The sequence below is a fragment of the Leopardus geoffroyi genome, chromosome D1, assembly GCF_018350155.1.
Source record: "Leopardus geoffroyi isolate Oge1 chromosome D1, O.geoffroyi_Oge1_pat1.0, whole genome shotgun sequence".
Taxonomy (NCBI): Eukaryota; Metazoa; Chordata; class Mammalia; order Carnivora; family Felidae; genus Leopardus; species Leopardus geoffroyi.
Genome location: NC_059329.1, coordinates 12,063,546 through 12,075,073, shown reverse-complemented (window position 1 = coordinate 12,075,073; position 11,528 = coordinate 12,063,546). Strand labels below are relative to the sequence as shown.

Sequence of the window (11,528 nt, the reverse complement as noted above, 5' to 3'; positions counted from 1 at the left end):
ACAGTAAATCAAGTGGGTGATTATAGGGGTACCTGGGTGGCTCAAGCCTCCGACTCTCGGTTTCAGCTTAGGTCACGATGTCACAGTACGTGAGTTCGAGCCCAGCACTCTGTGCTGACAACACGGAGCCTGCTTGGGATTCTCTCTCTGGCCCTCTTTCTGTCCCTCCCCTGCTCGCTTGCTCTCAAAATAACACTAAAAAAAAAAAAAAAAAAGCAAGCAGGTGATTCAAGTGTGCTATGACCAACGGTCCCATAGAGTGGGACCAGGGAAGGTTTCCTGAATTGGTAGGGTTTGAGCGGAGACGTTGACAATGAGACAATGAGACAGCCAGACTGAAGGGAGGGGGACGTGTGGCAGTACAGTCCCCGAAGAGGAAACAGCATGTGCAAAGGCCCAGAGGGGAACGCAGCTTAGTGTCTTCCAGGAACCACCTGTGGTCCAGGCGTCTGGAGCAGAGAGTAGAGGGCAGCCTCAGAATGTGGGGGTCATCCCGAGACAGGGCTGGGGTGGTGAGCACAGGGGCTCACTGAGGGTCTGTTAAGCCTTGTTAAGGAGTCTGAATTGCACCCTAAGAGTCCCCACCGGGGACTTTAATCACAGGAGTGACAGGATGCTCTCTGCACTTTTGGAAAATCCCTCCGGGCTGCCACACATCAGCACGGAGGAAGGAGCAGAGGGAGGCAGAGCACCTGGGGTCTGTCCTCCTCTGCCCTCTCCCCTTCCTGGTGGGCGGAGCCAGGGGCTCCCCAGGCAGCCGGGTGGGGAAAGCTGGACACAGACGGCTTCGCACTTGGCCTGCCATCTGCCTCTTCTCACCCGCCACAACGTGCCTGAGTCTTCAGCAAGCCTCCCCGGCTCTGGGCCTCCGCTCTCCCACCTTTGAGAGGGGGAGAACAGCCCCTCAGAGCTGCAAAGACAGCTGTTAAAGGCGGTGATGATGTGACCCAAGTGCCCACCCGAACAGGAGCGGCCTCAGCCGGGCAGGGACGCTGCCCGTGCGTCGGGGGCTCCCACCTCGTGGACTTGGAAACACATTCAGGAGGGACGCAGCCCCTCCCTCAGCTGCCTGGCCCCTCTCCTGACCCCAGCAGAGCGCCCCCGTGGCCAGCGCCGTCCTGGAGGAGGCGGCCCGCTGCTGCAGGCCAGGGCAGAGGGCAGCGGGGCCAGGCTGGCAGGGGCGGGAGGGTGGGGACTGAGTCGGGCCCCAGAGCGTTCTCAGGCTGGCCGGGCCAGGGCCCCTTTCTCTCCATGAGATCATATCTGGGTCAAAGAGCATGTAAAGCAGGCAGACCCCAGCGGCCACACAAAGCCCATTCAGCCCAGCCCTATTCACTTACCTCCTCTCCCCCAGAGCCCACACCACAGCGACCCCAGCGCAGCGCCTAAGCCCCAGCTTTGATGTCCAAGAACAGAAAACGGCATTAAATGTTGTTTTAAAGAGGGAGTGCTCGCTGCCCTCCCATCTGTCAAGAGAAAGCTGAGGCCCGAGGGGGAGGGACGTGGGGGAGGGGCGGGAGGCCTGGGGGACCTCAGAGAGGGGACCCAGAGAAGAAAGGGATGCACGCGGAGGAACGGGGTCGGGGGGGGGGGGGCGGCCCACAGACGCTCAAAATCAAACCAAATATATTTTTGGCCAAGGGCTGTTTTCCAAGATGAGCAATGTGGGGAGAGGAAAAAGAATTTGGGACAGAGAGACAAAAAGCCAGGAGGAACCTCAAAAAAAAATAAATAATGCGAGAAGACAAGGTTAGAGGAATATAGAGAGACGATGGGAGAGAATGACAGAAGGGCAGAGCAGAGAAACAAGGAGAGAAGCAGACAGCCAAGTGGTAAAGGGGCGCAGCTTGCCCTGCGGGGTCCCTTCCTCCTCCGGGGTCATCGGGTCGTCCCAGGTAAGTGTGCTTCCAGGTGGTTCTCTGCTGGCAACCGGGTAACGCAGCCCTTGGGCCTCGCAGAGTTGAAAGGCGCCCCTCCCGGTCCAGGCTCAGAGCAGGCAGGTGGGGCAAAGAGCCAAGCCTTCTGGGCAGGGTGTAGCGTGCGGAGGGGGTCAGGCGGCCCCTGAGGCTTGGCCCCAGTTTCATACCCCATGTGGGGACTCTGTGTCCCCCCAGTAGGAACAGATTCTTTTGGGTGGAGCCAGACAGGTAGGACCGCCTCCAGCAGAGGTGCCGAACCAGGGCACCTAGGATTTGGTGAGGCTGGTCTAACCACTCTGGACAACCGGGGCAATGCTGCCGTCCCCAGGCAGAGGAAGGAAGAAAAACCCGGAGGAGAAACCTGGGCCCGGGGATAGGGAGAGGACCCAAGAGGCAGTTGTCCCCATGGGAGTTTTGTGCGAATGCCTTATTCTGTCAGTGGGGATGTTGGGTCCGCACCCCAGCTCCCACCTGCTCCCCTGTTCCCATCTCCTTTCTCCATGCCGCATGGCTGCCACACACCCAGGAAACTTAAACTGCGTGGAAGCTTCTTGAGAAATGACAGGGAGAAGTTGACAACGTCTCTAACGAAGACCAGCCAGGAGGGGGCCCTGCCTGTGGAGTCCTGGGAAAAAGCAAACCTTGATTCGGCATCAGGAGATCCGGATGCGGGTTCCAGCTTGGCTCCTCAGCAGCCGCGTGATCCCGAGCCGGTTAACACAAGCAAGAGGGTTCCGGCTCTGTGGCTCACTGGGATGTCTGCTCCTCGAGGACAGGGGTTCCGTCCTGTCCCCACTGAATTCCCAGAGCTCACAGCAGTAACTGATCTGAGCTACTGCGTGAACGTCTATGGTGTTGACTCCATACACTGTTCCCAGGATCAAACGATAGTGTATTTAATGCTATCTTTAAAAGAAAAAGTATTAGAAAAATACATTGCAAAGTGGGCATGTGCCTTGGAAAATATGGCATAAAAGGCCGCAGAACTACACCAGAACTTTCTCTTCCCCCATCCCCAGCCAGAAATCTCAGTTCCTCCAGTGTTACCCACCCCAGAAACGTCAGAAAAAACAAAGCAGCTTTTTTCTTTCTGTTTTTTTTTTTTTTTTAAAAAAAGGGGACACTTCAAGCCAGAGACAACTGAATTAACTTTATTCTCTTCTAACTGCAGATTCAAGGTATACAACTGAACATTGCTATTTTTCTTATGAGACTTATAAATAAAAATACAAAAAATGTTCACTACAAAAAAATCTACTGTTAGTAGGATGTAAAAAATATTCTCTTTGCTATAGAAGGCACAAACTTCACTTAGTGACACATGGAGAGAGAAAAAAAACCTGCAGCAGTAAATTCATTTTTTTCTTTTTTTTTTTTTTTTTTTTTCCTTTTTAAATCTTGTCAGAAACACTGAAATTACAAAGAAACGCATCAATCTACACGGAACGAAGGCAGATGCGGAAAGCTGCGACCAGGACCGCACTGACATTGGGTGACATGGGGACTAGACCACAGAGGGACTGGCAAGCAGGGCTGGGGCTGGGCAGGGGCAAGGGGGGGAGGGGGGAGGGGGGAGGGGGAGGGAGGGCGGGGAGAGAGAGATTTGTACAAAAAAAAAAAAAAAAAGTAACCGGTAAAATTGAAGAAACAAAATTGGGCAGCCTCCTAAAATTAGGCTAAGAGGAGGTGCTGAGGTAGACATGAACTAGAACGTCAATTAATTAAAAACACGAATTCTGTAATACAGAGCGATAGGACTGGCACTTGTGCTGTCACCACAGAAGACAAGCCACAAAAACAAACAAGTAACAAAACGAAACATAATACCCAAACCAAAAGGCTTAGTTTTGCTTGGTCCAGCAGGGCAGCGGGGGCCCCCAGTGCTATAATTTACATACATATATATATATATTTATCTTTATATATATGGGTTGGATGTCATGGTACACCACCACGGCTTTGTAACCTCACAAAGATCATGCATAACACTACGTGAACAAATCCTATGACACACACCAGGAGGCTGGTACCCTGTCTGCAAAGTGGGCCACCAAGGACCCAGGAAGGCAGGGCCGGCAGCCGACAGGCCTGCGAGGCCCGCACCCCTCTCTCCCCACCCTCTTCCCCTGACCCAACCTCCCTGGTCTCTCTTGCACCCTCTCCCGGCTGGCTCTGCCTTCTCCTCCACCCATGAGCGCCACGGAGCAGGGTCAGTCTGGCTTTCTTCCCTCCTACTGAAACGTCCAAGGAAGTGCTGCCATGAAGCTCCAGGAAGGAGGAAACCAGATGGAAGAGGAAAAAGATAGGACAGAGGCCCAGGAAAAATGAACAGAGTCTGATCTTTCTCTGCTTTTCTAACACGTGGTGCCCCAGCTTTCACTCTTACTCGACTTGCAGGGGACTCTCCACAAGTCTCGTCCTGCCCGCCACCCTCACCGGACAGTCCAAAGGCTGCCCCACCACTGCTCACCCCTGCAGCCGGCCGTACCAACAGCATCCAGAAGGGTACCATACACTTGTGAAAAATTGCAGCAAATATCGTGTGTTTTTTCTACACATGGAGAAACGTTCAGGCACAAAGACTAAACAAGCCCGCATTGCATCCCTGGATTGTACTGAATCACTGGGGCCCCCAGCCTCCCTACCCACCCCTGCACCCCAGATCTACCTTCCCCATATCCGTGGCCTCCTCCAAAGCAGCCCAAAGCAGCAATGATATTTACTATTTTATATCTCTCTCTTGCTATATATATATATATCTATATATTTGTCTATCCTATATACACATAGGATTTTAATGCTTTGAATGAGTGAAGGAGTGAATAGGGAAAGAGCACATGATGGGTAAATGTCACCAAAAGCATTAAGGGACACGCCTGTAGGAGCTGAACACTAGAAAGGGACCATTAAGCAGCTCGGACTTTCCCGGCTGGAGAAGTTTCGCTAATGCTGGGTAAGGCAGTAGCAGGGAGGGTCGTCAGCGGTGGCCAAGGGGCCAGATGGCAGAATGGAGAGGGAAGTAACACTCAGCTCTCACCTGGGGAGACAGCACCCTCTGCCCTCCTAGTCTCCCCAGCCCCCTTTATTCAGACACATCTGAAGACTCCAGATAATTTTTGACCTTCGCCTTGGCCCTTAGGCCTGGCAAAGAAGGCCTTGGCAAGGTCAGAATTACTTCATCTTTGTGAGTAGGAACCTAGCAAAGAGGCATGTTGGACTCTATCCGGGTGTCGAGGCTTCGTCGGGGAGGAGGGGAGAGCAAAGCCAACACGGGCGTCTCCCATTCAGTATCCTTCAGAAACCACCCATCCTGACCCTCTGTCCTCATTTCCCTGCTAGGGTCCCTCAGGGACGGTGGGGGGCAGACAGGTGCTCACTTAGTACCATCCGATGCTGCAACACCAGATTACAACAATACTGCGTGACTGAACACACAACCACACACAAAAGGCACACACGCGCACACACGCACACACAGGGGTATTTTGGTGGTGGCGGTGGTGGATTTTTTTTTTTTTTTTTTGTCTTTTTTCTTTCCTATTCACATTACAAAAGGAAAAAAGGGCAAGGTCCTGTAGAACTGACGAAGGAACTAACAAACATTACAAAAATATTACAATTTGTAAATATTAGCTCAACCCTCTCAGCTTTTATGAACAGGGCAGGAGACCCAGGCTGCGTGGGAAGGGTGGGGGCGAGTGAGAGGTGTCAGCTACGTCTATGGAATAGTTTCTTTTTTTTTTTTTTTTCCTTCCCCACCGAAGTTGCAAGAGATCTTGCTGTTAAAATATTGTTTTCGGGGGTTTACAGACCCCCTTCTTCCCAGGCTGGGGGAGGAAGCATAGTGCATAAACATTTCTTACAGACCGCCCCTCCCCCAGATGATTTGCCTCTTTTCACATTATCAACACGACAACTGCTCTAGTCACAAAATTCAACTTTTTTTGTCCTTTCCAAAGCACTAAGTCATTATTACAACTGCAAAAGAGCATCCTCCCTACCTGACCATCCCCGACCAACAGTCTAGTGACACGGTCCCCCCAAGTTCCGATCCCCCCCCCCAACACAATTTTTAAGGCCTTCAAATTTGGTGGGCAGGATTGCAGGGGAGGGCAGGAGGGACGGGGCCGAGGGACAGGGGGGTGGTCACAGCAGCACCCATCCCTCCGACTTCCCTAGAGCCCTCACAACCCTTCTCCCCAAAACCACTTCCCCAAAACCACTTTTAAAACCCTAAGATAAAAACGCAGCCACAACTTTCTCAGAGAGAGAAAGGAAAGAAAAAAAAAAAGAAAACAAACAAACAAACACAACTCTTACAAATAAAGCATGAGATGAAACGGAGGGCCCATCCCAAAGCGAACCAAATATTGCAAACGTGCTTTCCAAAATTCGGGGGGGGGGGCGGCTGGGGGGAAGGAGGGAAACAGAGCAGCAGAAAGGGAGGCAGCAAGGGAACGAAAGGAGAACTGGAGGAACATAAGAGGTAGCTTTTAGAAAAACAACACCCCCACCCTAACGCAACAAAACAAAGGCCGGCTCATCCCCACGCCAGCCCTGCAAAAGAGACCCATTTTGGCAATGATAACGCACACAGAGGCGGGGCCACACGGTTGCAGGGATCTGAATAATACAGGCCCCCAGGCCCAAAGGACCCAGCAAATTCTAAGAAAGGTAGGATCTTCTCCAGAGTGTTTTAGGCTGAACCCTTGCTGGGTACAGAGGATTCTGGGAAGCCCTGGGCAGAGCCAACGGTGACTCCAGAGTGCCCCTGACACACCCTCCCTTTCGCCCACCTTCTGCTGACCCCGGCTCTCACGTCCTGATCCTGAGTACTCCACTCCTTCCGTCCAGCTCTGTCCAGCTGGGATGGCAAAGGGCCGTGGCCAGCTGAAGTCTACTAAACCAACTATTAATTTATACAAGAAACAGAAAAGAACGTCCTCCCCATTCCTCCAACCCCCAACCAAAAAAGAGATACAGGGGTTAAAAAAGCTCATGAGGTCACAAAAAACTGAGGTAATTCAAGTACAATGTGCTAACAGGGGAACAGGGGACACAGAAAAGAAGCAAAACATTTACATAAGGGCCAAAGCGCTTTCTACTCCTCTTCCTCCTCTCCTCCTCCTCCCTGGGAACTTGCGGGGGGGGCGGGGGGGGGGGCTGCCCTGAGAGCCAGGAACTCTGTGCTGCTCTCTGGACCAGGGCTGGGGTCCCCACCCCCAACCAGCTAGCCCAATCCCCGGGCAGGGCGTCCCCTTCTCCAGGTGTAGGACACATCTGGGCACATCCTTCCCTCGGACAATGAGCCCTTTCACGGACGCCTTCTCCTAGAGCCTGAAATAGGGGTGGTAGGGATTGGTGTTGGTTTGCTTGGTGGGACGGTATAGGGTTAGTTATGTTTTCCCATTTTGGAAGCGAAAGCAGCTCAGCAGGAACCTCGCTCATGACAGGGCTTGACTAGGGTGGGGTACTCCATTTATTTTGTGTTCTCAGAAAGCGGAGGGTGGGGTGAGGGGGCTGTGGAGTCCAATGCAGCTTCCCAGCTAGGGAGCTAAGCCAGGAGGGAAGGCGCTGCCTGATGCATGAGGGGCTGGGCACCCCTGCACTTGGGAGGGGCCTCTGGGAGGCAGGGAGCAAGGAGCTGGGGGACGGGCAAGAGCCATGAGGCTGCTGAACACCTTGAGGGGACACCCCAAGCGGCAGAGCTGGGGGGTGGGGGGCAACAAATGAACTGAGTGGTGGGAGGGAAGGAGAGCCCCTCCCACTCCACTCTGCCCCCAGAGCTGCCATGTGACCATCGACTAGTGGCTGTGACCCAACCCAGCCCCACCACCTGCGGGCCCCCTCCCTCTGAGGGCGACAGGCAAAGATTGTTTGGCTCTGACCACAGCACCCCTCACCCCCTCCCTAGCCTCCACTTCTGGATGCAAAAGGAGGGTCTGGGTGGAGGGAAGAGAAAAATATACCCCAAGTGAGCTAAACAAACCATGCTCACCCCAACCCAAGACAATGAAGCCAACCTCCAGCCAGGGAGGAGGGACAGAGGCCGCCGGGGAGGGGTGGTGGCGGGGCATCCAGGTCACTCGGAGCCCCAGAGAGAGTCCGAGGCCAGACAGTTATCAGGTTTCCTTTTTCTTCTCTCTCTCTCTTTTTTTTTCTTTTTTTCTATTTCCTTTTTTTGTCTTTTTCTTTCTTTTTTTTCCACAGTCCTTCCTCGACTTCATCCTGCCCTAACTCTTCTCTCCCGGCTGCCCGCTCCCCCGCCACTGCCGCCGTCTTGCCTCACACGTAGCACAGGTAGAGGTAAGTCTTCTCTATCCTCCAGTCGGGCGGGATCTCCTCGGGCTTGTGGCCCTTCATGTGCTTCTGCATAGAGGAGAGGCTGGGGCAGTATTCCGTGCAGATGGTGCACTGGTAGGGGGAGGCGCCGTTGTGCGTGCGCAGGTGCTTAATCATGGCCGAGTAGTCCCGGGAGCGCTGGTGGCACAGCTTACACTCAAAGGGCTTCTCACCTGTGGGGGAGGGCAGGAGAGAGCCAGGACACAGGGAGAGGGCCGTGAGGGTCTCGCCAGGGCTACTCTGGGCCCTCGCTCCACCCCCCAGGCTCTCTGGAGACTTGGGCCCCTCTAGTTTAGCACCTCCCACTAGAACTTTCCGCGATGACAGATGCACCATCCAATACGGTAGCCACTGGCCACAAAGAGCTACTGAGCACCTGAAGCATGGAGGCACCATCCAGTATGGTTGCCCCTGGCCACACGGAACTACTCGGCACCTGAAGCGTGGATACACCACCCAATATGGTAGCCATTGGCCACAGAGAGCTACTGAGCACCTGAAGCGTGGCTAGTGCCTCTGGAACTACATGCTCAGTGGCTCAGAGGGACTCCATGGTTCCTCGTTTCAGCAGCCACATGTAGCAAGGGGCTGCCCTGTTGCCAAGCACACCCTCAGCCCTGCCTCATTCTATTTAACCCTCCCAAAGGCCCAGAATCTTACCTTCCGAAGAAAGGATATGGGGGTCTAGAGAAGGGACAGTGAGGCCCCGAAAGTCCTTCGGGATATTCCTTCTAGAGGAACATGGGGATAGAGTGGTTTTGAGGCTACAGCTGGTGGGGAGGAGGGGGATGAAAATGAGGGAATCCTTTCCTTCAAATGTGTTCCATTTGGATGCCTACTCCTCTAAGGCTACAAGCACCTGGACCCTGCCTTCCCAGGGGGGCTAGAGAGCAGTGAGGGACAGAGAGCCTGGGAGTGCCCTGCCACACCCTAGCTGCTGCCCAGCCTCCTCCCAGTTAGAGTCCCCTGGAGCTGAGCAGAGGGTGTGAGGGAACCTTGTTTCGATACAGTAATTAACTGGCCAGCCATCTCGCTATCAATACTCCTCTGTGCAGAGGCCCCAGCAAATAATGAAGTAATGAACAGCCAAAGTGATCTAACTATCGACCTGCTATTTACAATAGTCACCACCAATGCATTTAATGATCGGCTCGCCAGGTCACATCCCCAGCAGGGGGCTAAGGAAGCCCCAGGGCTCTGGAAAATACCGGGAGGGACTCTAGCTGTCAGCAGCAAGCACCCCACCCGAGGCTTTCCTTATGGCCCAGGCTGGAGGCAAGAACACACAGCTATGACAGCACACATCCTCTCCTTGTTGCCTCCTTTATCCCCCCACCTCCTATGGAAGCATACTCTCCCCTCGGCCAGCACAACCTGTCCTCAGTCACCCCTCAGTCACCTCTTCCCACCGTCTTCTGGTCAGGACGGCTGCTTCCCCTGATCAGAGGAGGCTTCAAGTTTACCAGATTCCACTAGCTTCCACTACGCCTCATATCCTCATGGGAGGTCCTTCTGAATACCCACCGTCCCCCCAACCTGCAATGTGCTGCTGGGAAGCAGTTAACAACTGGCTCTCCAAAAAGGCCCGATTCTGTAGCAGTTGCCCATGGCCATGTTGGGACTATTCTGACCCCGGCTGCTTTTAAGCGACTGAGGTGATGTCACTGCACTTGGGAAGAGATGGGCAAGATGGGCTTTCACGGGCCACTGCAGGCCAGCTCCAGCCTTCCACTGCCCCCCGAATCTGGCAATTCTGGACACCATGGCCATGTCTACTCGTTCTGTCCTCAGACTCCACCTCTGATCACATTTCTCTTGCATAAAAAGGAATGTGAAAGCCCTGTGAAATGCTACAACGTTATACATGAAGAGGGGTTAGTAAATACACCTGCCCCTCTGATCTCTGAGAAGAACTCAACCCAACAGTGTCTCAGCTCTCATCCTAACCAGACTCAGTGCCCACCCCCCAGTTCTTACTCTAACCCCCAGTAACAAGAAACCATCCCAGCTTCTACTTTTCAGTAAGCAGGCCAACTTGACCCCAAATCAGGACGCACAAACTGCAAGCCATTGGCATGGCTGCCTGGGAGGCCAGTCTGGGCCCCTGGAAAGCGTGCCATGATCAATTAGCAATGTCTGCCTCGGCCTTGGCCCCGGGCGGTGGCACCTGGGCCGTCGTGCTAACCTTCACCAGAGTCACGTTCCAGTCTTGGGGTAAGTCTTGGACCATCCTCGCCCGGGCTGCCCTGGAGAGCCACCTGCCCCTTACCCCTCACCCAGGTCCCTGCCCCAGCTCAGGTGCCCTCACCGGTCTTCAGTACCTGTATGCACCCTATAGTGCGTCTCCAGCTGGTGCTTGAGGCTGAACTTCTTGCCACAGCCATTGCACTCATAGGGTTTCTCGCCCGTGTGGATGCGTTTGTGGCTCTTGAGCGTGCTTTCGTCCCGGAAGCAGCTGCCACAGAACTCACACTCGTAGGGATGGTCGCCTGTGGGGACAAGGGGCTGGATCAAGGCCTCGCCTCTCCCCGCCCCCTCTTTAGGAGACCACAAGCCACATTCAGTACGCCAGGAAGAGGAGACTGCCTGCATTCACCACCATTCTCCAAAGACCATGGAAAGACCCGGCCCCCCCCCCCAGCTCCCAATGTGAATAGTGTGTTCACACAGGTCCGTACTTTACTGGGGCCCCTCGGTTGCCCATGGGTCAAGGGCCAGTCTCAGGAAGAGAGAGCCCATTTGGTTCAGGGATGAACAGCAATCCCCAGAAAGCAGGCCCCCACAAAGGGAAAGCAGACCTGTGGGCTTGGAAACCTTGTCCCCCAGCTCCTCAGGCTCCCTTCTCTTCCATTCCTGTAGGTCAGGGGCAAAAGCCATGTTAGCCTGACTGATTCCCCCCTCCTCAAAAAAAACCCTCCAATCTGAGAAACAGCTAGATCACACTGCCCACCCCCCACCCCACCCAAATGCTTTCTGCTCTCTCCCTCCTCCTTAGTTTCAGCAGCTATGCTCTCTGCTTGATTTCTTCTTTTCTGCCCAGCAAACTCCTAGTCATCCTTCAAAGCCCGGCTCACACATCACCAGGGTGTGGAAGATTCCCTGTAGCCATCCCCCGCCCTCCAGGCAAATTGAGTCACTCTCTTTCTTCTGTCCCAAAAGAGAAGAAATGTCTAGCATTGTGTTATTTTAGCAAGAAACACAGGATTCTCACTGTACAGAGGAGAAGAACGAGAGGCTGAGAGATAGATGGTCTTTAAGGTCAAACGG

General features: G+C 53.9%; 1 protein-coding gene across 5 annotated transcripts in view; it reads right to left on the bottom strand.

The window, feature by feature from the left end:
- Positions 1–3,049: 3,049 nt before the first annotated feature.
- The window catches only part of ZBTB16 (zinc finger and BTB domain containing 16), a 196,091-nt gene continuing 187,612 nt past the window's right edge, over positions 3,050–11,528 (bottom strand). For all 5 annotated transcript variants that reach the window (XM_045482871.1, XM_045482869.1, XM_045482868.1 and 2 more), the window contains 2 exons: positions 10,583–10,750; positions 3,050–8,434 (listed from right to left, as the gene is read on the bottom strand). In XM_045482871.1, coding sequence (XP_045338827.1) covers positions 8,205–8,434; positions 10,583–10,750 — 398 coding nt within the window. In that variant the 3' untranslated portion in view covers positions 3,050–8,204. The remainder of the gene's footprint in view (positions 8,435–10,582; positions 10,751–11,528) is intronic.